Below are 27718 nucleotides of genomic sequence, written 5' to 3'. Positions count from 1 at the left end.
TGTTGTATTTACTCATTCAAAAAAACCTCTTTCCCAGTATTTACTTTCAGGTTTTTTTCCACCACGTCTTGAATTTACTCTACCATGCAGGCTGTTAGAGAAGACTATCCATGGCCCTTACCATTTCCCTTTACCTCTTGCTGTTTTCATTTTCTACCTTATTTAACAGTTTCTCATTTACTCATTTCATTCATATCCTTCCATTTACTTTCATTCCCCTTTTGAAGACTGTATGGTATCTACATCTGAGAAGTACTGTTTCCAGTTCTGTATGCAATCACTCTCATCCACCATCTCAAGCAAGTTCAGGTTGATTCTAACTTAAATAGCAGCTTTAGATACCTGGCAAAGCATCTCAGATTTCCTTCTATTGCACTGTTGTAATGTAACAGTGCAGTGCTGTTCTTCGTTCTGTTGGAGTGCAGCATAGGCTCCCTGCAAAAACTAACAAAAAAAGTTACACCTATTGTGTTATTCTAAATCACAGAAGGCCAGTTGTTTCAGGCTTGCAGGTTATTCAGAAATAACTGTTTTATTACATTGACAAAAGAAGAAACCTCAAGGGCTTGCTCTTTATGGTTGTGTGATAGGAACTTAAAGTGTGCCTGCTGAAAAATGAGCTAGCTAACAATGGGAGCTTGGCAGCAACCTCACCATTTATAGAGAAACGGTCTATCTAGTACAATCTGTATAAAATAGACCTTGCTTAGGTTAGTGAAAGGTCAAAACTTAGACAAAGTTTGGATAGTCTAAATGCGTTACTCAAAACTAACTCTCCTGTGTATAGTAAATATTATTTGAAGCTGTATTATTAAGAACATGCCAGGATTCAAAAGATTAAATAAGGAAGATGTAATTATGAGCTAAATAATAAACAGAGCAGTTTTAGTCCCCCTTGTGTTTTTCACTTTCCTGCTATTGTTTCATATATGGCTGTTATACAAAGAGTAGCTTAGGTCAGCTACTATAAATTATGGTTTTTGTACAATAGTAATCTACTAAAATTATTTCAAAGCTGGATCAAAGAGCTTCAAAAGACTTTGTGAAAACTTTTCCACATAATAAAAAGACTTCATTTGGATGGCCTATTTTTATCACTATCCCTCTCTTGATTTAGAGTGTATCTTACAGCACTCAGCTGGCTGTGTTGATATTATGCTATTGGAACACAAGATCTGCATAATTTATTTGCAGCCTAAAATAAAATGTGGAATGATAATATCAAATTACCTCTTTTACATGCATTACCTGGTACGTTTTTCAGGTCAACTTAAAAAAAAAAAAAAAAAAAAGGATAGCCTAAGTGAAAAGATTTTCAATAATAAATAAAAAACAAGACTTCAAGTGAAATTTTACCCTTCTTCCTTTCACAATATAAAAGTCATGCTCACAATTATAGCAATTATTTACAGTAATAGCAATAATTCTGCTCAGGAGCTTTTAGCTCACATCGTGTCCTCTAATATATCAGGCTCTCCTCTTGGACTTTCTCCCTCACTCCTGGCTTTCACTGAATGTGAACAATCACACGTCATCTGTTCAGATCCATTGATGTGGCTTTGTGATGTCAAAACAAAATGAAATGTCAATGCAAGTGCATGGAGACAAAGTAACAATATTGAAACCATGTCAGTGCACATCTACAGAGACCATGTTACTCTGTCAGGGTGATTTTAGGAAGATCACTTTGAAATGTTAAAATGAAATGAAACTAAGTCAATTAGGTAATAACAATTGAGGTTCAGGGATTAATTGAGGTCCTAGGGTGAAGCCAGTGACCATTAACCCCAGCTGGTTATTAATTCTTGGAGAAATATCCTTTGCTAAGGTTGTCCTTATTTCAAGGAGGAGGTTTTTTTGCCTATATTATGTAAATACTTTCCACCATTGCCTCTAACAACGATATCACATAGGGCATTATAAGGCATATTAGTGCTAACTTAAGTTTTCATAGACAGTGAACGCACCTAGTACCAGCAAGTATTTTTTTCTTAATAGGTATAATGACATTTTAAAAATTTGACTTGATGTCCTGAACCACGTTTACCTCTAAGAACTTTCTAACTTAAATAACATAAAAAAAGGAGATGCATTCTCACAGCATGTGTCACGTGCACTGCACAAGTACTCATCATAAAGCAGGCATGTGAAGCAAAAAAGAATTACAAGACTTTCTCCAACAGTAAAGGCATTGAGTAATTATCTCTTAAGAAATGCAAAACTATCAGCAAGTCAGGCTTATAAACTTTCTACAAGCTCAGGCTTCCAAACTATATGAATGTAGCATAAAGACATAGATGTGACTTATGATGCATAGCATGCATTCAATACCATCAATAAGCAGTTCTTACCTGGATCAGTGTTTGTTTTATCCATTGGGCTATACAATATAATATCTGCAAAGTCTCCCTGAATCCCTGCCCTAAGGAGAAATGACATTGAAATAAAATTGTTATTTTTATATATTTATTATTTATAAGCATATTTACTACATATAATACTTATTACTACTAATAAAAATCAGCTACCCTTTCTTCTACAGAAGTCATAGTTATTTGCTTGCTGTTTATAAGCTATCATGGTAGAGGTCTTCAGCAAAGGGCAACAGTTGTGCACATATCCCTATCTAACAGGGTGGTATTCCATGTTTAAGTGGTGAGGTGTGTACAAAGACATTTCTGTGAATTGACAAGTAACAGTGACATTAACAGGCATGGCAGGTACAAGTGGATGAGCTGCACACTGAGTAGCTTGCACAGGGCCCTGCATAGAGCCAGGTTTTAGAGTTTGAACTGTTCTTTTCTGGGCTCTATCTTCAGTGTGAAGCTAGAAGTGCTTCAGAGGTGTTACAAGCATTTCTAAAAGCACTTTGAAATTTTCAGCAGAAGACTACTGTGGGAATTGCAAGATTTGTTGTTATCAGAAAACAAAATAGATATAGAAATAGCCCTCCCTCCCCTTCCCCCCCCCCCCCCCAAAAAAAAAAATCAGTTTAGCTTTTCCATAGCAGGCATTCACATCACACTCTCTATTTTGTACTCTGCCTCAACAAGATAACTGTATAACAAGCAGAAAAAAATAAGAATGAGTCTAGTCAGTTTGTTTCCATATGCACTTTAAGTATCTTCAATGTGTTTGACACTGCTTTACATAGAAATGAATAAACACTTTTAGGAAAAAAGATCTTGAAAATAAGGTGCAGGTGGATCTGCACCTTATCCTTCTTGAGACAAGTCCAGCTATACAGACCAGCCTAAAGAGCTGTCCAACTTACTCTTTAAAAAAAAATAAAAAGGAATCACATGATAGAGATGCTGAAGAAAATTAATAATCCATCCTTATTTGGTTAGAGAAAAAAATCTATTGTCTTAACTTGTCTTAACAAGCCCAAATGTAGCAGCTGTGGACACAAAAATCAAAGGAAGAAAAACTGCTTACCTTTGGAAGGCCTCAGATATACAGGGATCTCTAGAGAGACACCCTCCACTGCCAATCCCTAAAATGAGGTCTGGGAAGGAGTGGATCCTAACTCCAGCCCTTCTGGTCATCAGTCAGGTGCATTGCATGCACCTGAGCTTCCCTGGGTTGGCCCTGCCTTCCCATCAGGTGCTCAATCGCTGTTTCAGGCCATGACTTACCATTTCCACTACAATACATTTTGGAGTTCTATCTTCTTAGAATCCTCAGAGTTGAAAGGGACTTTTAAAGTCATAATGCTAATACCAGACATCAGAGACATGTGAGTTACAGCCTAGTTTGGGAAATAAACATTTTCTTAAAATATGTAAATAGAAAGTCATCTGCTAAGTGGAGCCCAAAGCAGTAACAAGTTCTTTCATTTAAGTGCATATTTGCCACAAAACTCCAGGCTCTGAGTTCCTGTAGTTGTTTTGACTATTTTCATGAACCTATTACTGCTGATCCAAGTTCTCAGCTATACTGATGAGCTGATGTCAACCTTGCAAAATGTAGGAGGCTTCCAATAAAACAAGTTTTCCTGTGCTTTCTTTTCAGCCTGACCATTCCGTAAGTTTTGCAGTAGGAAGTCGAAGAGGTAAAGAACAGTAAGAGTGGGTTGTGCTCCAGCAAGCCACAGCCCTGGGAAACTCAGTGTTTTCTGGTCTGACAAGCAAACGTGTCAGAGGAATGTGAGATAATAAGTGTCACAGACTGGGATTTGTCTCCTATCTACCTAATCCACACTGTCCCAAGACTGAAGCAACCCTGTCCATGAACACTTTGCAAAGCAGTTTTTTTGTTCCTTGACCAGAGACAGATACTTTCTCAAATAAAGCTAGTAATAACTACAGGCAGATTAAAATTCTCTCGAATTTAAGCAACAGGGGGAGTTTTAATTTTGTCTAAGATGAGGTATGTCTTAGACTGCAAGAAATAACACTGAAGAGTCTATTTGGAGTTTTATTTACTCCTTTTAGGCAGTCTTTAGTATGGCATTTGCAGTCTTCCTGTCCCCACTTCACAAGCTGTGCAACTGTGAAACTGTCTGTTTCTGGTTTCTTTCTTATCCTACCCTGCATTGCTAGATTGATCTGAGAGAACTGGTGCAGCTCTGCTGGCATCTGCGTTCAGGAGATCATGCTGATTTATAGTGGCTGAGAATTACCCCCATTATTCTTACATAGGGACTGTACTTCATTCAGCCTTAGGTCTTCTGCTGAGGTCCTGGCATGTTAACAAGCCACCTTTTCCAAAGTAGGCAAGGTAATTAGGTCCCACCCTACTTTCTCGGGCATCCTCTAAAGGTTACAGTGACTTTTACTAACAGCAACAGTCTGTTTTGCTATCCTTGTGCCACAGTAAGTGCAGCAGCAAGTACTAGCACAATAAGCAGCAAGTATAAGCTTAACTTCTAGTGCTTGAACAATGAGCTCCAAATTGCTGTGTTCCCCAGTGCTCTTTCACTAATGAAACTGCTTCACACTTCCCCTGTAGTCTTGTTTTACTCAGTATTTTTTCCCCATGTATCAACAATAAAATTAGGACTGAAATATATTTAAGAAAGTACTGTATCATGCATCTTGTTACCTGCTTCCCTACCCTTCCCTACTATACTAGTTCAATCCAATTCCTATTTCAGAATCAGCTACCCAACACAGCTCTGCTTGTTTCACACAGAGGAAACACAGCAGCCTCCCTCTCCCCTACATTCACCCTGGCCAAAGGCTTTCTTGCAGTGCAGGGACTGCCCCAAGGAGCTCCTCCACATGCATGGCAGGACTCCCAAGAGCATTCTAGAGCAGCCAACTGTGACACCTCACAACATTCATGTATGCAAGTTATGTTTTTAAATGCTAGCCAGGCAAATATATTGCCACCAACCCACTAATGGTGTTAAAGCAGAATGTTACAACAGACTTCCTCTGTCTATGCAGCCCTTGCCCAGTAAGCCCCTAAGTGATGGCTTCCTGTTTTTATAAATAAAAACAGCTACACTGCAAAGTGTTTTCTGATTTCTTGGCCTCATATTTCCTCAAAGATATCAAGAAGTATTTTCCTGAATTCTTTGGCAAGGTGTGTTTGATATGAATCAAAATCAAAAAGGAACAAAGGAAAGGGCCCATCATAGGGATGAAATCTTAGGTTTGAGCCCAAGCCTTGGCAGTCCAGAGACAGAAGAACCAAAATATAACTCCTCAGTTTGATAGATTTAGTTTAGACTTGTACACCATCTAAATACTTCCCATTTGTCAATATGTGAAAAATTGAGATATTTTTAATTAATCATTTCAACATCTAGTCTGCTTTCTCTAAAGTGAGAAGTATGTATGGAGAAATTTCCATTGACCACAAGATTGGACTGTTTTCTTCTGAGATATTCTTGATACCTGCTTAAGTTGTGGAGCCAGGTCTTCTTTGCTGTAAATCAGTACTCCTGCAGCAACTTCAACACTCATACATATTTGCTGATTTACAATTACTGAAGTTCTGGTGATGTAATTTAAAAGCCAGTGCTTGGAGAAGGAACACTTAGCTGATATAGTCTTTGTCAAAAACACCCTGAGATATGTATTACGGGGTACTGGCAAGTTTTAGGTATGTCTGAGTGGCACAAAGTACCTGTATGGTAGATGAGCACACTGAAGATGTTGAGGTTTGTCATGTTATAAAAGTTATCTTTGAGCTGATAAAGTTACCTGTGTGCCATTGTTTATCTAGTCAGAAGTACATATAATCTATTATTTGAATTAAAGTGGAAAAAAAAAAAAAAGCTTGCGGCTTTCAGAGACGCAACTGATTTGTTCCAGAATTGTTCTCTGGCTGATACAGCATGTTTTAAGATTCTGTTCATCTTTTAAAACATATTTCTTGAGTCACTGAGCTCATCAGACAAAAAAGTGTTATTTTTAAATAACAATGCATGCTGATGTCGAGTTGCTTGCAAGACAGATCCACCATTCTTCCATATTCCTAGACATATGAAAGCTAAACAAAATGTTGTCTAAGGAAGCTAAGAAAAGGCTGACCTGAACCAAGGAATGAAGGTACGTGCAAGTGTCCTTTAATGCACTTTTTCCACTTCTTCCCATATTCCACGTATCCTTACAATAAACCAACCACTTGAAGTTTGTAAGACGAAGGTTAAGGAAAACACTAGGTGGCCAAGACCAACACAGACATAGACCTGAAAACATCACCAGAAAGTCCTTTGACAAAATACCTTCAGATTCAGACAACTTTTATTGATGACACTGACTGAATGTAATGGAGTTACAAGGATGCAGTTAATACCAAATACAGTCAGGAGGACTTCCACTTCTGGCCTAATGTGTAAAGTGAGAAGATAGAAACTGGGCTATTAGGTCCTGCAGTAAACTATCAGATAAGCACTTGCAAAATATCCTACTTGCAAAACTACCAGGTTTGTTACATAAATAGCTCAGGCAGAATGAATTCAGAGACCTCTCAATTGCAAGAAGTGATTTTTTAAGGAGTCTCTTATCTCTGGCTAATTGGATATCAAGATAAAAAGCCCAACGAGCATGATAGTAACAAAAATAAAAATAAAAAGCAGATACTGCTTACCTCAGGTTTTAGATTGATTGAGTTTGAGAGCTGGGATTTATACAGTTGATTTATGCTAAACACGTTCTACTCCTCCAAGTGAAGTAAAGTCATACTTAATACAGCTGAAGCTGTATGGATTCAGGATGCTTTCCTGGCCACACTATCTGGAACACATTACTGATGTGGTCCACAACTACTGTATGATGCTGTCTTTCAGCTGTGCTGTTGTCAGTAGACAGGCAGGCTTCAACCCTAATAGCGATTCCATCTGGGACAGACTTCTAGAAACTTTCAAAGGCTTATAGCTTGAAGCATAAAATCACTAGGCTTATAGCTTGAAGCATAAAATCACTGTGTGAAATTACACATCCAGTTACCTTATCTGAGACCAAACAATTCGGCTATACAGAGCAATCTAAGAGAACATTTTCACCACAAATTGTGTACAAACCCATAAACTTTGTGAAGATGCCTGTCTTGGACTGCCCACATGCTGAAGCTGAGAATAGTAGAGTTAATAATAGCTACATGACCCCGGTGTGCTTCTTACCTTGTTACACGCTTTGGAAGGTATTTAACTTCACAGCTAATGAAGCAGATGGACTATGGTAACCAGGTGAAGGGGATCACAGCTAACAACCTCCAAGTACAATTCTAATAATAGGCCTGTTACAGCAATAACAGATTAAATACCTGCCCTTGACTTCAAGGTGTATTTGTGTATTTGTTTAGATATACACATCTCATGTTGTGAAGTCTTAGTGAATAACATGTGTCCTGCTACTATTATTTAAGGATTGACAAATTATTCATTTGACATAAATAATTTTACAACATTTAAGGCATTCCTTTTCTTGCTGTTACTGACACAGCTAAAACCAGCCATTAAAATCAAGTTTATCGCCAAAGACTGCTCTGAAGTAAAGAACAAAGGGCAGTGCCACAGCTTCTAGATTCCATGTGTAGCTGTGCTTCAAAACTTCAGTGTTTTGCTTTCTTAGTTTATCACTTGTTTGAGTTGTTTTTTTTGTTTGTTTCCCAAAACATTCAAAGGCAACGTTATGCAGAAGAAACCAAAATATTTGCATTCTATTTTTGTACGTATTTGTGTACTGTGACACAATTTTCTCCAAGGCAGAGTCAGGTTGCTACACACTGGATCTGAAAACTGCAAATAACCAGCATACAGATTTGTGTCTTAGATTGCCCAGTGAAATTCACTACTGTTAACAGAATTTAGCACTTAAAATATTTTGGCCCTCTCTCAGTTCTAAAAAGCCTTATACAAAACTCTCTAAATTAATTCAGTGCTACCACTAATGTTCAGTGATGAATGTTGCACACTTAATTTAGAAAGTCAGGGACTGTAGTTTCTAAGCACTACATAACAATATGTAACAAGGTATCTGATACAGTATGTAAATTCCAAGAAATTATTTGAAGAATAACGAGTTGGGCTTTTCTAGTGCAGTCAACAACAGCTTAACTTATCTTTTCCAAACATCATTTAACTAAAATTCCTGTGGAATAGTTAAGCCAATTACCACAGCCTGAGCGCCTACAAGTTTTTCCACTAGTAAACAGATACAAGTCTGAGTTTTTACAAGGTTGGTAAAGATCACTATAATCATATAGTCCAACAGTTGACTGATCACTCCTATGCCCCTTAAACTATGTCCCTCTGTGCCACTTCTACTGTTTTCTTGAAAAGAAAGAAAAAGGTCAGTCTCCCACAGCCATTTTTATGCAGAAAACCCAAGCACTATGGGCCAGAAAGAGAGAAAGAGAATGAGAATCACAGTCCTATGTCAGGTATGTCTTCAGTCAAACCTAACCTTATCCTTCACATGAAGAAAATCAAATACATATTAATGCACTTACCAAAATGCCACTGTATAAGAGAAGGAACAGCAACTCACTCTGCTCCCATATGTTTTCTATAAGGAAGAAGCTGCTATCACTGTACTTCAAGTAAAGATTGATTAACTCACCATATGTAGGTCTGCTTTTTGAGTCACATATAGACAAAACCCCACAGGAAAGTTTCTTTAACTTCAAGATTCTAGTCATCAAAGAAGCCTGAATGAGATGAGGCAAGGTAATTGTACAGTCAAGATACCTTGGCTTGTGGGGAATTCTGATGTCAAAAGCCGAGGTGCTGTTTGCACCGAACACCTGAAAAAATGACTTTCTGGAACCAGAATGAGACAGAATGATGTTCTTAGTTTAAGGCATCTAGATCAATTCCTTTTAGATCTGACCTTTAAGAGAACTAAGACAAGAGCTACCAAAAGAGAAAACAGATAGACTGACTTTTCATCTCACTAGCAACATACTTGATGTTTCTGATGAAATGGGAGATGTTTCCGTAAGCAGTGAATACTTTTCACATTATAAAATGTTAAATAGAAATACTCTAAGTAGAAATACTATAAGTTTTGGGGATCTCATTCTCTACCTTTCCCTGACACTCAACAGGATGTCCAATTTCTGCAGGCTTCTTCAATGCCTTAGCCCAACTAGACTTATTTAAAAAAATAGAGCAGCCTGGTTCCTCCAATATTCAAAGATTCACAAGCCTTAGTTCCTGTACATTTGTTTGCCTTTCAACTCTCTTTATGCTGAAATGCAGTCAGAACACCCCAGTTTCTCCATTTACCATAGCTCATTACTTGAGGAGGCCCTGCTGGTTTAACATGCAGACATCAAAATCACAATGGATCTTAAATGGCATTTTCTGAGTATGCCTTCTGTTCAGCCCTTCTGAGTTCACCCTAACATGTGCAGTTCTTGCATGATTCAACAGTATTAGCAGTAAGGAGACATTCACCACATAAGCAAAAAACTGTGAGCTTGAAAACACTCACTTCACTCTTCTGTAGTTTGGGAAGTGAAGTCTAGCACAGCAAAACAAAAAAAAAAAAGGAATCAGATATACTCTTAATCTGTGAACAGCTCTCTTGATGAAATCTGTCATGTTTCTGGCTTCTTTTGTTCCTCGTGAAAAGAGCAAAACTGTTATTTTTTCAGAAAGAATTTCCAAATGTTTTGTCTTTCTTAATGTTTCTTTATGATACGGTTCATCACTGCAGGCAAATCTGTCTCATTCATTAATTTTTCTATTGTCAAAACAACGTAACCAATAGTTTATAACATCACAAGTCTTGGACATCAATCATAATATAGAGATTCCCCATTATGTACAGGACTGTCTGTTCCAGTATGTTTGAAAGCCCAGACATGACTGGTTATACATTAATCTGCTGCTACAAACAGTGCAATATTCTGTATTGAAGTAGTCTATTAATGGCATATGAATTTCTACATTACTTTTTCAATACTTGTAGTTTTCCATCTGGCACAAAATTAATCACCAAGATCACATTTTAATACTCTTTCTGTGAATTTCATATTTGATGCAGGACTTGGCATGTCCTCTCAAGTTTGGTTTTTTGTTTTTTTGTTTTTTTGTTTTTTCCCAGTGCCGGCACCTCCCAGCAATAACCATCAAGCCATGCAGACAGAAAACTCAGTACTGGTCCACCACACTGGGTAGAATATTCCAGTTTTGTCACAAGGAGTACAGTACTCACAAACCTCACTGCTCTAGGCATTTCTTTATCTTTCACCTGTCATCTTCTTTATCTGGCAGGGTCTTATTAGATGCCTTCTCACTAGCTAGAAATACAAGATGGATCTTCTCTTGAAACTATCATCTCTGATATCCTGTACATAGCCACTAACCTGGCTTAGCTGAAGAAAGCAGGTAATAAGAATAAGGGAAACACTGATTTGCTTTTTTCCTGTTGACAAAGTGTCACAACTATTCAAAATCTCTTTCCTGTAACTGGTCCTGAATGAGACAGCATATTGAATTAAATACTACAGGATAAATTCAGAAGTGTTAACTGAGTTCTGTTTTATTGTTTTTTTCCTCCCCTCTTTTAAGTAGAAAACTGTGCTTTTCTTCCTCCAGTACCCAATTCCTGCTAGACCATGTTCCTTCATTATGAGTTATCTGCAGCTTCAGAACATTTGACTGGAGATATTTCCTTGCTACTGCTCCTAACAAAGGTCCTTACATCATTGATATTGCCTATCCCAGAAGTTGTACACATGTGGCAGATATCTTCAGTTACCACTATAGCACTTGAAGAAAAATAAAGCATTAGCCAAACTTAACCAAAGAAAAAGGAAAGGGAAAACTATTGTTCACCACATGCACTGCCTTGAGAATTCAGATTAACTTTGTGCTTTTGTGCTGCTCTTTTGCTTTGAAAAATGTGTAAGCCATGATCTTAAATCGTTTATAAACTCCCTGGCTTTAACTTATTAACATACACTGACCGCAAGAGAGCACCATTTTAACCTTAAACTGAAACACTAATAAAATCCCTACCCGATACCAAATATGTCCAATTTCTAATTTTATTGCATTATTATTCCAGTGAATCCCAAGCACATCTGACTGAAGTTACCATAAAAGTTCCCAATTCAAATTGGATATGCAACCAAATAAACCCCATTGATCACAACAGCCTTGAACTCTGGGAGATTCAGATCTAGACCCAGACTTTGCAGCTGGACTCCATCCCTGCCTTAAATGCAAATCAGAATCAAAGTGCATTGCAACTGCACACATCATTAACAGGAAATATTCAATTCAACATACTTTGTTAAGTGTTCCATCCTTTATTTATTCCCAAATTCCAACCCAATTGTTCACAGCGATACCTAAATTCAGACTTTTGCTGCCTTTCTGAACCAACCGTAACTTCAACCGTAACGCATCACTTCTCTACAGAATAAACAATGCAGCAGTGATCTGAATCCCTAGTTCTCCCAACAACTGTTTTGCATCTGAGTAATTGCACCAGCAGTAGTGGGGTTGCTTCCTTGTTTATAAGGGGGTGGGATGCAGTTGCAATTGCAGCCCATGACTATATCATACAACATGAAAAGCCTTTGGGCTATCCTCTCAGCTGGTATAAATAAGTAGAGCTCTATTGGTTTCTGGGTGAATGATATTATAATTCAAATCAGAACCATGGTGTTTGTTTATAGCATAACAAAGTATCACAGAAGTGTGTATCTTAAGCCTTAAAGCACTGCAAAACCTAAGAATCTGAGCTTAGATTTCAGTGACTCCACTGAAGTTATGCCTATTTATTTCAGAACAACTGTGCTGATGTGCACCAGCCGAGAATCTGCCTCTTAACTCCTAGATGACAGTGGAACCCAGCTACAGGAAAAGAGGGCAGGGGTGGGAATCAGCCAGAGTACAAACCTCTACCGCTGATAAATAGGTATCAACCATCTCTTAAACAGACAAGCACCTCTCTCAAAAGGAAGACAAGAGGATTAATAAGCACATGGAAAAATAATACAAAGACTCTTTCCTTAAGGAATTTCAGATGTGTGCTTTGTTTGGCGTTATAATACAAGCCATTTTCACCCTGAATAACACCTCGAAAGTTACTCATTGTAGGCTCTCACACATACTGTCCTCACGATTCAGAAGAAACTCTCACCTAAAATGCCTTTCAGGACAATCCATGCATTCAGTTACCTTGCCATCCTATGCTCAGTTAGCAGAAGAAATCACCCTCTATTCAGCACACCCAAAAAATCCCAAAGCAGTCAGTAGGAATAAGCTCAAAAGACAGTTTCTTCCAGTACCACTTGCATGCCATTCATCCCCGTGGGACACAATGCAGTATGTAGAATCACTCTGCTTCACAACAATTATGTAAGAGAAATCACATGTGGTATGAACAGAGCATATAATGAAGAGCAGCAGTATTATATTCAAATAAACCACTGGTTATGTCAAAACCAATAACTTATTTACTGTAGTGGACTAAATAAGTCAACAGGTCCAATGAACCTAATGATTTTATTATCCACTTCTTTTTTTTCCTCCTGCTCTTCATTGAGACTGGAGCTGATTTTTTCCAGGATTCATGTTTATGCAATCCAAGCATATTGTTATTTGCTACTTTCTGCATCATCATTTTGGCATTCTTAGGAGAGAAGATGATGACGGTTCTGTCTAAATGTTAAGGGAGGGGTTATCACTGACATGGAAGATTATTAGGCTTGATGCAATATAGAGAGCATTCACAGTCAGAAAACAGCATCTTTCATTTTTAGGAATGGAGGTAATTGTGCTTTGTGACAGTGCACATCCTTAAGATGTTATGTATCATCGCGTACTTAAAAAAGCAGTACACTTTTCATTGATCTTTCAGTTTCATTTTGATTTAAAATGCAGATCTTTCCCTCCATTGAAATCTTATCATTTTTATTTTAAAATGTATCGGAAAAAATCCATTTCAGACACATGCAGTGCCATAAATTACTTTTTGTGGTTGAAACAGTATTCGCTTATGTCATGGGCTGAACATCCTCCTTTAATAGAATGCTATTTATTGCCACCAGCTGCAGTGCTTAGCTAAGAAAGTTCTTGACACTGGCAATTGCTTTTTCAGCACCAATGCTTCCAGCTGCTAACGGGGGCTTCTCTCTCCAAATGCAGCCACCCTCTAAAACTTTTCCTTCTGGTGCACAGACAGCTCCTGTCATTGTTACCTGGCATAAGAGCTGGGGAAAGGAATCCAATCTGAACCCACAACTGGGTGAGCTCTTAAGACATTGATGTCCTACATATTTAAGAAGTCTTGGCAAATACCACTGACTTGAGAGCTGTCAAATGCATTCAGAAACTTCACCCATCAGTAATGAGGAGGTTCCAGAATTAAGATGCACTTTCAGCTTGTAAGCAAAGGATGCTTTAAATAACTAGCCCCAGATTTAGTGAAAGCAGAAGTAGGCACCAATCTTCAGTAGGCATCAGCCACGTATTCACTAGTCTCTATTTTTTTTAGGCTTCAGAACAGAGGAAGCTAGACAAAGGCAATTATGCTTCCTCTCATGGACTGTTACCATTTCTCCACAAACACAGCACTGCCATTTTCTTCTGCCTGTGTCAGTCAGGAGCACTAAGGAGGAGGAGGAGAGAAGAGGCAGTGGCACCAGGTGTCCCACAGGGCAGCGAGGGTACCGTGCAAGGTACTTCTGTGAAATGTCAGCACTCACACAGCTCCTGTGTACGCTATCAGTACAATACCAGGGTTTGCATTTCTATGAATGCCTTGCTCACAGCTGCACTCCCAAGAAGTCATTGCATGCAATTGGTCTCCACTAAGCAGCAGTCAGTGGCTGGAGGAGGCTAAACTGTTTAGCATGGAAAGAATTCCTCTCCTCCCTCAGAAAAGAAACATCCAGTAGGTCAAAGAGGAAGGCTTCTTTCCAGTATAGCAGGGATGCCTGTTATACAGATGCCTGAACCACTGCAATCTAGAATATTTGGGGGAGGAAGGGTGGGAGGAGCAGGCCCTGAGCTTTCACAGTTTTTCTTCTTTGCTCAAATCAAATATACTTGTACATAAAAATGCGTATATTTGAAAAACCTAGAACATTTCAACTCTGCAATGACTCTAGTTTGATTCTGCCACATAGTTAACTGGCAAACATTTTCAATCTTCTTATTCTCTATAAAAACTAATACATGTAGGTTCTATTTCTTTTTGAGACAGATTACAAAAAAAAAATCTAATCTGCCCATTATGCAATTCCTTTACATATTCAGAGGATATAAGAGACCCAAATGCTGATGTTATTTATAGGTCAGTGTACAGTTAGTCTTTATTACTTACCTTACCCCTACAGAAAACCCAAAACAGCTGTTAGCAAGTTACTTTTCCCCTTCACATCTTTAGGCTGGAGACATGTACATATTTTCTTACAAACGAGTTAAAAAAAAAAACAGTACTGCAATTTGACTATAAGCATTAACTGTGACTTCACAGATTTCATAAAGCACTTCATGAAAATTATTCTTTTCTCTGCATTTGTATTCTCCTTGGGATATAATCTGGACCTTACTCTGCCCCATATCCTGATGCAATGCCAGTATCCACTTCTCCATCACTGGAGGAGATCTGTTCCACTACACTGACCCTATTCTTGCCTCTTCTTAGCTGGAAGTGCAAGACCAGAGATGCGATAACAAAGTCATAAAGAACAGGGCCCTTAAACAGCTCTTCTCCTCTGTTCCAGCTGGACTTCAGCCAACTCAAATGGATGAGTGAGGGCCAAAAGGCATTTTTAGCGCAACTCTGTATTTAAGGCTAAATTATCCCCTGGATGACCCTAGAGTCAATTTACGGGTGCAGAAACTAATGTACAGTAGAGTTCAGAAAGACTCTACACCCCAGTTTTGGAAATGCCTAGACACATGCCACTGCTGAGATAACACGGGGGAAGAGAAGGGAACATGTATGGAACTTTTTTAAAACATACTTATTGTTTTGTAACAGAACCAAATAGAAAGCTACTCTGATTTCCCATTATACCAAAGAAAATTTGGTCTACTGATTTTAATTCATACTATTACTGCTTAGAACTGTAATTTAACTCTGCAGACAAGTTTCCCCTGAGGAGTTTAGCAGTTCAGCAGTGTAACTCTTCTTGCCCCTACAAGATATAAAAAGTATCTGGTTGTATTGTGCATACATACACACCATGGTAGGGGTGGTGAGCAGGAGCCCCCTTAGCTCCCCTTCTTCTAAGGATCATCTTCCAGCTTTCTACAAACAATGCTCTGCACTGAGGAGTAAGCAAACCAACAGAAAGAAAGCCTGTATTAGCATACATTCCATGTTCCTTTCACATGTCAAGAATTGTAGAGAAGGGGCAGAAAAGCCATCCAAAAATGCAAAGAACATATCTGTGTTTAGTTAGCTGCCATGTTACATGTGGGAAACCCAGTAGGAAACTTGTTTTTACTTTCCATGTAAGTTGCTCTTCTCTAAGTTCTGGGACATTTTTTTGTAACCCTTCCTTCCAGATTCAGATTTTCAGATCAAGTCAACTGTAAATCAAATGCAAGAAAATATTTTGAATAATAGTCATGCAGGTGCAGTAACATTCTTATTTTATGGTAATATTGTCTTTCTTCCTGCACATCAGAATTTGCATGCATAAATTTCTTAAATGCATCTTGAAAAAAAGACAACAAAAAACAACAAAAAAAAAAAAGCATAGCCCAGAGGTTGAGAGCAGCTAACAAAACAAGTTAATGTTGTAGCTGAACGTAGGAGTGAAGTGAGAAATTGTTAAAGTGAGTTTAGTATATTTTACTGCTATTTCAATAAAAGTTATAGTTATGACCATAAAAAAAATATAGCTAAGACAACCACATAGAGCTATATTGTCTGGCTGTTAATCCTACTTGCTTTCTTGTAGGTTTCACAACTACCCACAGCTTTCCTTTCCATGAAGCACAATTTCCCATATAAACATGATGCTTTAGTGTTTTATCACTTAAGGCTGCAACTTGGCATCACAGCGGGTGCCTGTATCTGCTCCATAGGAGCATGCACAGTACTCAGGATTCTAGTGAGGCAAAACAAATAGGCAGGAAATGACTTATGTCACTAACTACAGGAGAACCATGTCTCAGCCACAGCCCACACAGCAGTTGTGACTTGCATCCTAAGCTCCTCCAGCATCTCAGTAAGTGCAGGTGCAAGAGCTGAAAGACTGCTGGAGGTGCTTCCCTGCATGCAGCTGGTCAGCATGGCAAACAGAACTTTATTTGTTCCCTGGAACACAGTTCCCACCAGCAGTTGGAATCAACCACAGCACCCAAACACTGCATAAGACAACTTCACATCACTAAATGTGAAGAGAGTGTTAGGAAGACCTTATTGCTCTCTTTCAATACCTGAAAGGTGCTTACAGCAAGAGCGGGGTTGGTCTCTTCTCACTGGTGACAGGACGAGGGGAAACGACCTCAAGTTGTGCCAGGGTAAGTTTAGGTTGGATATCAGGAAAAACTTCTTTACAGAAAGAGTTGTTAAGCACTGGAATAGGCTCCCCAGGAAGGTGGCTGAGTCACCATCTCTGAATGTGTTTAAAAACCATTTGGATGTGGTGCTCAGGGACATGATTTAACAGAGGGTTGGTAGGGTAGTACGGTTAGGTTGTGGTTGGACTCAATGATCTTGAAGGTCTTTTCCAACCTGAGCAATTCTATGATTCTAAAATAATTGCATCAGATATTTAAATTAAATCCTTATAGCAACCCCAACAACAGTTTGCCTGTTGAGCAGCTATGAAGAGGTAGCATGTTCAGCTACCTTATAGAGGACATTTTTATGCTGGTGATTCCAAAAGCAGAGAAGTAGGGCAAGCTTTTTTTCTGCCTGAGGCAATCTAACCATCTATTCAAGAAGCTTAACTTAGCAGCCTAATTTCTAGATAGAAGCATTCAAACTTCCCATTAAGTGACTGTCAGAGACTTTCCAGAATCTTTTGAACTGACCTATATTTAGCACATTTATAACTAGCCCTAAAAATGAAGCACTGGTTCAATTTTAAACCAGTAGCCAAGCTTTCAGCAGTAATCCAAAATGGATGCACTTTATGCCTGAGTTGCCTAACTTGAAATAGAGGATGGGCCAGGCTTTCAGAAATTCTCAGGATAACCTTGAAAAAAATTTAAACATTATCTGAGTGCTTCAACAACAGAAGCAATGAAGCAAAAAATGTTCCTGCTTACAGTAAGTGCCTTTGATCAGTCCACTTGGGAATGGCAAGCTTGTTCTATTGCTTTATGACAAGAACATGAATGTGGCAGACGTGAGTAGCCATATGTTGAGACCTCAAAGTTACAAAAATATCATTAAAAGCAAGAGCAGCCCAAGATTAACATAATTCAGACCAAATAAAAGCATATATCATGCAGGTAGGATCCCACAATACACAAATTCACACAAGGGAAGAAAGCTGCAAGTTACGTAAGGGTAAGCAAAAATTCTCTTGAAGACTTGATGCAGTTGGATAGGCATCTCTGAAAGTAAAGAATGATGGGCAAATAAATAAATGAGTCATTCTATTGAGAATAAAACCAGTTTTTTGTAAGTTAATGAAAGTTAGGAGTTTCAAACGCAATTTTTCTTCTGATTCTTGTATATTTTATACAGTTTTGCTGTATTTTGGATGACTGAATAAGCTAGTCTATGTAATATATACACCAAGGCACTACTCAGGAATTGCAAGATAGTTTTGCTAAGTAATTCTATCGAGGTTTTACTTGGATGTAGGTGGAAACTCACAGTTAAATGCATGTAATACAACAGAACATTTGAGTACTTTTTTGGACAGTAAACTTACCTATTACAAAATCCCTGTTCCAAAAACATTCCCTAGAAAATCAACTGCAGCATTAAAGTGCACAGAAAGTAGTAAGAACACCATGTAGAATTTAATGTGAAGAGTGACAAGTCAGTGTTAATGAAAAAAGAGAGTCCATACTATAGATACTCATAGCCAAAACCAACAAACTCACTTCCACTAGGACTCAAAGAATAATTTTTAATGTAAGTTCTGGCATTACCAAATGTCACAAAAAGGAGGCTGCTAGGGTTGGAAATGAGAAGATACTTCATCTTCAGCCAGAATACTAAGTCTGTTCCATAGCTCACTCGAGTTACTGAAAGCCTTTCCACTGTCATCAGTAATACCATTTTTTCCCCCATTTTATTTTCTTCCTGCTTTCAATATGGAAGGACAGGTATCTTCCATGTAACTCCAAGAATTAGAAATATACTCTATATTATACTTACGAATTAATTTCAAAATTATAAACACCAGTATTTTCTACAGCATTGTATGTAATCCAAACCATACTTCTGAAGTAAATAAAATATAAACAATAGAAACTATGCCTTAATTCCACCTCTCCAATATTCCAGTACTCATCTGGGAAAGAAAAAGAATGGAAAAATGCTTCCATAGTTTCTCTAAATGCCATACTGATATTCTAGTACTCAAATAACATTATTCATTTGAGAATAATATTGTATGCCACGAAAAGTACAGCAGATACTAAGAAATAACAGTGATGAACCAATATTCTATTAGCTAAACCAGAAGTGTTCTTAGATGCAGTACTTTAGTGGTATGAATAATATTGCATGCCACGTAACAGTTTTTGATGTAGCTTTATCTAGAAGAAATGTTGTGTTCCTAGAAAGATCAACATAAGAGGTTCTTTAGGATGCAAAGCACTATTGGTGCACCTCAAGATGTCTTAATATTCATAATTTGAAAGTAGTCACAAATTAAACCTTGCCAAGAAAAAAATTTAATCAGTACCCGTCAGTCTTTATTAGAGGTGCAAATCACAAGTCACAGGCTGATTCTCAGATTACTATTTTTAAACTTCAGGAGAAACAAAGATCTGAATGCATCAATAAATCCCAGCAACACGGCCTGCAACAAGCCCTTTCCACACATGCTAACAGCAAAAGAGTTCATTCTCAGCATGAAATTTTATAACTTTAACCCAGGTAAGAAAAGGAAAAGCCCTTACGTTTTGGCTCACACATATCATTCCTCATGTTTGCTGATCTGGTGAACACTTCAAGTGCAGTATCATGGAGAGTACATGCACCTCATTTCCATGAGTACTGCAATAGTAAAGAGACTGCCTTCAGGCTGGCCCACACAACATCTGTAGAATTGTAGGACCATAGAAATCCCAAGCTGGAAGGGGACTTCAATTTCTGGGTCCCCACAAGACCACTACAAAAAACAAACAAACAACCACAACCAAAGTTTCTGAGGGAGTTGCCCTAACACTTCTAGAAATCCTGTAGCTCAATCCACCTTACCCACTGCCCAGGGGTGCCTGTTCTAGTGCCCATCAGCCCATCCACCTCCTGGTGAAGAACCTTCCCCTAATATCCAACCTAACCATCCTCCCACCCTCCCCAACACAGTTCCATGCCATTCCCTTGGTTCCTGTCACATCACCAGAGAGCAGAGCTCAGTACTGCCCCTCTGCTCCCCTTGTGAGGAGGTATAAGCCACCATAAGCCTACAGCCTGGTCTGCTCCAGGCTGAACAAAGGACCTCAGCGATTCCTATACATCTTGCCCTCCCAACCCTGCACCATCTTTGTAGCCCTCCTTTAAATGCTCTCTAATAGCCTTGTGGCCCTGTTGTAATGTGGTGCCCAAAACTGCACGCAAAGCTTAAGGTGAGCGCACACCAACGTAAAGAAGACAACAATCCCTTCCCTTGGCCAGCTGGCAATGCTAGCCTACAACTTAGAGGAGATTTCACACCCAGCTTACCCAAATCCTAACCAAAAGCACCACCTCAGATGCCATTGTAGAAGCATGAGCAGCTCAAAAGAACCTCATCAAAGGTGTGCATATCATAGCCAAACCACAGAATTCAGCTGAGAAGGCCAGTGCTGGCCACATTAGCCCCTGCAGGCTATGCCTACCTCAGAGCAAAGGTCAAATGGAAGCTGCTCAGCAGCAGGAAGCCTAGGGAGGATTTCCTCTTGACCTTTAAAGCCAATTACCTGCTGAGCTTCCAGGCTGTTTACTAGCACTGCAGGGAGAAAGAAGTCTTCCTTGTAAAAGTCCTTCTCCTTAAGATCCATGGCCTGCTTTAGTATCAACCACGTGCTGAGAGCTGCAAACAATCATGTGTTAATTGCTTAATTGCCTACCCTGGCATTACTGGGGGGAGGTTGCCCTGGGTTGGCTTTTTATGGAGTCAGATTTAAGGCTACTTTAGTAACTATGAATAAAGGAAGTCCATGAGAAAAGCCGCCTTTATCCAGAGATAAGAACTACCTCACTCAGCCTTTCTCTCTGAGTGGCTTGTAGAGTATGTGTGAGAAAAATATAAAAATAGGACTAGGATTTCATAACACTTTTGGTAGTATAACCTCTCAGGCTTTCTGCAGTATAGGAGCTTCACTAACCACAACAGATTTCTCTCTGTGCTTAAGTTATTGAGGTTTAAAAACAGCCAATAGCAACCCTACTTTCAAAAATACTAGTGCACAAAGACTTGTGTATGCAGGGAGCCAGACAACTATTTACAGCCATTTAGAAGGATGAGGGAGCCTATTGCCTATAGAATGTACTAGAAGACTATGTAATAAATGTGGAATAAAAATAAACATTTCAATTTAGATTATTAGAGAAAACAGCATTTCATCCATCAAATTTACATCTGTCCTGAGTCTTTATCAGCATAGTTCTGAGCTATGTAAGCAGAACAACAAAGGCACTGGCATTAGCTCCAGGAGCTGAGATAAGCTTCCACTGCCTATATATATAGGCTTCCAAGCCTATATATGCATATGTGTGCTTAGCATAGAAGAGATTTCATGACCATGTAGTTTCTGCTAGTGCTAAGCATCAATCAAGCATGACGGGTTACTGTATAAGATCAGATTGTTCTTGCAAGTGGCCTGTTTCCATAAGCATAAGAACTTCATCGTCTCTGAAAGAATAAAATGATTGGAGATGGGGCTTCGGTGGGTGACAGTGCAGCCTGCTGTCCTCTCCAATGTAATCTGTGATGTATGCTTGGTTCCCTGCAATGCTCTGATATGAGTATTAAGTTCACTGTTTTCTTAGTGGGAATCGGTTAGCAACAGTATCTTATATCCTACTAGAATACAAAACCATTGTGTTTATCCATGAATATGCTAGGGAGTTCATTTAAAATTCCCTTACAGTACACATCCTGTTTTATTTTTTCAATTAAACTGATTCAGTACAGAATACAGCATACCTATGTTTCCTTGAGTACTCTCATAGATAATTGAACATCTGGAGGTAAAAAAAGCAACAATAGAAGAGATAACATAGAGGTTCTTCATATTACGCTGAACAAAATTCTGTACTCCCTACATGCTGCTTGAAAGGGAACATATAGAACAAGGGGTTATGAAAATGTATAAATATATTCAAGGGGAATTCTAGGGTGCCATTGCTACCATCTGCAAGACATGCTTCTCTTCTGGGTTCTAACTTCTGTTGCTTAAATAACTATAATATAAAGCAAATGTTACATTTTTCCTGCAACTTACACCTACGCATCTCAAAGCCTTGCTTATTCTTAATGAAAATTAGATTAAAGTATTTCCTTTTCCGAATTTTTAGCATCTTCAGAAACTTTGTTTTCAAGAAGACATCTCACATCAGGACTGAGGTGGGAGAGTGTAGGGAATGTAGGAGATAGGGAGAAAGAAAATAATAGAAGAGTCTGCCTGCTGAAAGGCAGTGAAGAGTATGTCAGTGATCTCTGTGGTCTGCAGTCACTTCCCAAAGCTGTGAGTCTTACTTTTTTAGATATTTCACACGTAAAAGTAAAGATGCCTCCACTGACGTTGGCTTGATTGTGTTGGTCTTGCTCAGCGCACCACTGAGAGCGTCAGTGACCTTGCTTAATTTGCAAGTGTTTGCACTAATGAACTGTTCTTGAAGGAAATAGAAGTCATGAGTGAGCATTTCTCCATTGCCAAACACCATTTTATTCCTTTTCATCTTCCTCTCTTAATGGGGAGAGTTAGCACAATCAGACATGGCTGTTACTTCCTGTGCACGTATCTATCAGTAGGTGCCTTTGTACAAATGTAAATAAATCTGAGATCTGCTTTTACCTCAGTTGGCCTTAGGAGTGTTTCAGGAGCAAAAGTATTATGTGAAATACAAGAGTTTGTTTCCTTTTTTTTTTTTTTAAAGATCCCTGTAGAATTGCTATGGTGTAGCAGCCCTTATAATTTTCACATACCTAATACATTTTATCTGTCTCATTGTATTTCATGAACATTAATGAATTAAGTTTCAGGAAGAAACTATGTAATGATTAGCATTACTTAAGAGATGATTTGTGCAAAAAGAGTTTATTCAGGTGTCAGTTGTAAAATGAAGCATAAAACCTGTAAGCTTTAACTCACAGGTGATCGTTTAGATCACTGCTGCTTCAGAAATATCACCTCCTTACTTGTTTTCTGTAATATATTTAGGCATACAAAATTGAGCACTTTCCTGTTGTTTTCAGTCTTGATACTTCATTTTCAAGATTCAAACCAAGCAGCTAGCCCATCTCTCCTGAGCACATATATCAAAATCAATATCTGAAGATGTGTTAGTAGAAAATCATTAACTCAAGTAGCAGCAGAAAAATATGATTGCCAAAAGAAAATAATGTTCTGAATTTGTTCCCATATATCCAGATGTTTTCTGTGCTTCACACACCAAGACTAGTTGTGACAAACTGCTGAGAAGGTCTGGCCAAATTCTGCTGTGAGTTTAATTGTAATAGGTTGCATATCTGTGTTAAAGCTAAACTTCTGATTGAGGAATGACACTGTGCCATTGTATCATTAAAAGCTGGGACCTTCCCACAGCCTACTCTATCACACTACAGAAATGGCAAACACCCCACATTTATAAAGAGAGAAAGTATAAAATAAGTTTGGATAACACCTTTTCACCACGGTACCAGCCTTCAGGAATGCGAAGAACACCTGGTGAAAGAAGCAAGTGCTCTAACCGAGGTGTGTCTAGGGAGCAGTATAATGTTATGGGCAGTTCCTCTGGTGGCCATTGCCCAATAAATACCTTGTTTGCACTGCTGCATCCGTGAAAGAAAGTTGTTGGTTCAACTAGCTGTGTAACTCTACTACAGCTCTTAACATTCTGCAGCCTTGAAAGGCAGTTGGTCCTCTGTGAATAAAAATACAGTGCTTGGTTCAGTTCATTGTTTTAATTTAAATGGACTTGTGAGGTGCATTATCTCCTTAGGAATAGGCACAGTGTCCAATGAGACACTCGAATGATGGCTTGAATTCATTACAGTCCTTCTGCAGCTGGGATATAGTTGCCATTTTTTAACTGCCAGGAAAGAAATTAGAGCTTTAGTTTCTAGAACTGGGGCAGAGCTCACATATGTAAGGATAAAGGAAGGATTTGCTGAGATCTATTTCATACCAGCTCCTGAGAATTTTTTCCCTGTTCACATGCAGTTTTCAGCAGTGTTATCCTTAGTCCCCAAGACTAGAAGCATGTGGGAGTGTAGAGAAAATATGTTCTTCCTGTATGAAAATATGTATGTTCTTCCTAGGCTTCCACTGGACAGAGCCCAAATTCCTTGGTGTGGAAGGGATGAGAGGTTCATAATCGGAAGAAAGGCTTCTGGAGGATGCAGCCAACTGGAAGAGAGATCAGCATGTGGAATCCTTTCCAAAGATGAATCAGGGTGAAATGATTTTACATGTTCTTTCATTGTCTTTCCCACCTTGTAAACATTCCTAAAGCCTGTCTTTAAGCCATGCATAAAGGAGTGCTAATATCCATATGTCAGTACTGGGAACGGTTTCTCCCATACCTAAAGAGCCGAGTTCATCCCATATGTAACTCTGCTCACTTGAATAGCTCTACAGAAGAAAGGGTACTGGCTCAGTAAGTCCACCCAAAAGCTGTAGATTCTGCTGAAAACAGCTGCTTTCCTTGCGGGTTGGATGAATCACCACAGGCCTCAGTTGTTTGGGCCTTTGCAGTGGATTCCTCCACACTTCTCTATGCAATTCTGCCAGCAAATGTCTAAATTATCTGGACACCAGCTGTTTGGAAGTCCTGAAAGTGCCATTGTAAGAGTTTAGGACAGCAGAGCAGCTCTTGTTCTCAATTCTTAAATTATATCCATCAAATGTATATTTATGCTGTGTATGGATTGTATTTATGCTATTAGAAGAGATTTTGAAATAGTCAGGAAGGATTTTTATTCTTTCTGATACATTTGTTGATGCTCAGAGAGTGGAGAACAACTATTCATCTTTCTTTGCTCAGTCAGTCAACAACTAGAACCAAGATATAGGTCAGGGTGAACTGATGCACCTACAGATATTAAATTGCTTTGGTGTCTGGTCAGTACCTCTTGATCATACAGTCAGAAAATGCTGGGTGCCAGCTTTGCAGTAAAAATGGAATTTCACCCTATGGTCAGACCAGCAGGGAGTTTCAGAGAAGGTGAGGTGGAAAAAAATTGTGGGATCATATGGGAATGTTGTTTAACAAATTCTTTTCTTTTACAAATCTGTGACACTGGTTGTGCCTTCCAGTCTTACATTCTTATGTTCTTAAGCCTTGCTTACGAACTAATTCCTCTTGACAATTTGATGGAGCTTAGTTCACAATAGAGCATGTCACCAGTTAGTTTGTCTTATGTCTAACTACAGCACTCAATTTTTTCTGCTACTGTGTTATTGTAGACAGCAGGATATTTTTTTCAATATTACCTGTTGAGATTTTTTTGTTAATGAGCAAATAAACTTTTATCTACAACAACAGATGCTCTAAATTCAAAGGTCTGAAAACAACATTCATATTCTTTAAGCAAATGATGCAATGGAGGATGCTGAGTTACAAATGTAATTGCGAATGTGTACAAACGTCCAGTTAAAATAATCTGCCTTGGTCTAAAGCTCTCTTCCAGTAAGTATAACATCATACTATACAATTAGTTTAAGTAACAGGGGAAAGAACTTTAGAGTGAAAGGTTACATTAATTAAACTAGAGCTTTTTCTAAATTTGCTTTCACAGTGGAATAAAACATAATACTACATAGTTGTACGCAAATAAGTTTTCATTAGCTGTTTTGAACAAGAGGAAAACAAGATAAACCTGACATACTCTTGAACATTGAAATGTATATACAAAACTACCTCTATTTTTTGCATGCATGTATATGAGAGAAAGAAAGAGGGAAGCTGTATTGAAAGTGGAAATATCTATTTCCAGTTTCCCTGTGCCCGGATATGGGCATGAGGAAAATTCATTTTTACAGCCAGCCTTTCCTACAGTACTTTAGGAATAACATCTTTCTTTCTTCCTTCCACGGTCTGTTGTACAATACTGTGTATAGAGTGAGATTAAGGCTTCTTCAACATGTTCTTTATTCTTTTCATTTTACCTAATGCGATAAGGCAGGAAGTGGTCTTCTTTTTTTTTTACCAGGCAAGAGTGGAACTACTTTTTTACCCTAAATCTGCAAATGCCTTTGTTTCTGCATGTTTTTACACAAATCCTTTAGCAAATATTTGATTTCTTTCACTTTTAGCTGTCTAAAAAGTGACCTAGGCACCTAACATGCTAATCAGAAGGTCACCTCTCCTAATTCAGGTATCTAAATTTCTTCTGTAATGAATGCGCCCCCACCTGTCAATTTATCTCCCACTTTTGTCTTGAAGTCCTCCTCCTCAGCTTACTTCATTTAAGACAAATGAGTTGAATGAGTAGATTTTGGAGTAAAACAGGACAACCAGTGCGGATTGGATGTCTGACTTCTTGAGTCAGACGTCAAAATTTTCTTCTGTGAAAAACTTCACACACTATTATTTCTGTGAAGCATTTTAGATCCTAAACTGAAAGTTCTTATTCAGCCCAGGACATGCAGGTGATGGCAACAGATACAGCAGTGTGTCTGCACATTCCTGCCTGGATTCCTTGCAGTCCACATCAGTCATTTATTCTAAATTAGGAATGTATTTGCTCTGGGCTTGCTCTATAGTCAGTGAAGAAAGGCAAGTACCGTCAGGGAAGCGTGTCTCTGGGCATGCCATTGACAACCATTTATTTCTCCATTGACAACCAAGGAAGTCTCAAGCTGCTACAATCCCGTACTTCAGATACAGGATTTGGGGAATCCATGTATGCAGCTGCAGTGCTGGCGCTCGTAATAAAATTGAAATCCACGTTAAAATCTTGCAAGTATGATATAAATCACATGTCAAATTATACTTATACTGGCAGTGATGGGTTTGTGTGGTGGAATGCGCATACACATGCATGCACATGTGTTTTTTGTGTGCTTATACTACAAAAACAACAACAAAAATAGCCTGGTAACATAGCCTGTGAAATAATGAAACCAGTTTTTAGAAAGATGCAGAAAATATTTACATTCAGATCTCAGAATAATTTATTTTTCAGTTTGTATAGAGTGAAATACTACTTCCAAAACCAATCAAATTCAATATAGCATTTGTTCTAGTTGAATATGAAGCTGTGGCAAGACCATTTTGACTTGACAAAATAAGAATTTAAAATAAAATTAAATTAAAATACCTACTGGTAATAAGAGAAACTTTACCATTGACCTCTGTAACGATTTATTGCCAAGACTCATATTGTCAGTGACATCCAGGATCAACAGTGCTCGCAAGCAGTGGACTCAAAATGAAATTGTCTGTTTTTGGCAACAGAATATTCTGCATTTAGCAAAGGCATATGTTTCAAACTCAAATGACTTCATTTCAAATTAAAGCAAAAAAATGTTTTGAAGTCTAGTCATTTGATAATCATTTGCTTTAAAATAAGTAACATATTTCTATCTAATGGGATCCACATCTCTAACAAGTGAACCAACAGTGTGACAAACAAAAAACAACCTGCTCTTAAATATAATTCCAAAATAAATTACATCTAGTACTTTTCTGTTGTTGTTGTACTCTGTTTTCCTCTTTCAGCCACCTGTAGAACTCCCACAATTTTTTCATTACTACAATGACAAATGCTATGAGAAAAGACCTGGTCCATTGCCAGAAATCTACTCTAGACTCCAGTATATGTTTCTGCTTTCAAGAGTCAATTGTTTTCCTTCTCTCCCAGGGGCCACTAGCTACCTTATTACCAGAAAGAATGACCCCTTGACAGCGCAATTGAGATCCAGAAACTCAACAAAATCGTAACCCCTCCAGTGGCATCAGAATTCTAATCAACAGCAGAGGGTCTGGAAGACAAATGT

General features: G+C 38.4%; 1 protein-coding gene across 24 annotated transcripts in view; it reads right to left on the bottom strand.

The window, feature by feature from the left end:
- The window catches only part of LOC104911154 (uncharacterized), a 143570-nt gene that overhangs the window by 100511 nt on the left and 15341 nt on the right, over positions 1 to 27718 (bottom strand). For 16 of the 24 annotated variants that reach the window (XR_014883594.1, XR_014883595.1, XR_014883598.1 and 13 more), the window contains 2 exons: positions 2352 to 2422; positions 343 to 444 (listed from right to left, as the gene is read on the bottom strand). Coding sequence is in view for 19 of the 24 variants with exons in the window: in XM_085225108.1 (XP_085081234.1) it covers positions 343 to 444; positions 2352 to 2422 (173 nt within the window). In the remaining 5 variants the exon portion in view is untranslated. The remainder of the gene's footprint in view (positions 1 to 342; positions 445 to 2351; positions 2423 to 27718) is intronic. The other 8 variants (XR_014883596.1, XR_014883597.1, XM_085225125.1 and 5 more) reach the window with 1 other exon arrangement.

Source organism: Meleagris gallopavo, chromosome 5 (genome assembly GCF_905368555.1).
Source record: "Meleagris gallopavo chromosome 5, MGAL_WU_HG_1.1, whole genome shotgun sequence".
Classification (NCBI taxonomy): Eukaryota; Metazoa; Chordata; class Aves; order Galliformes; family Phasianidae; genus Meleagris; species Meleagris gallopavo.
This window is presented reverse-complemented; position numbering and strand designations above follow the sequence as displayed.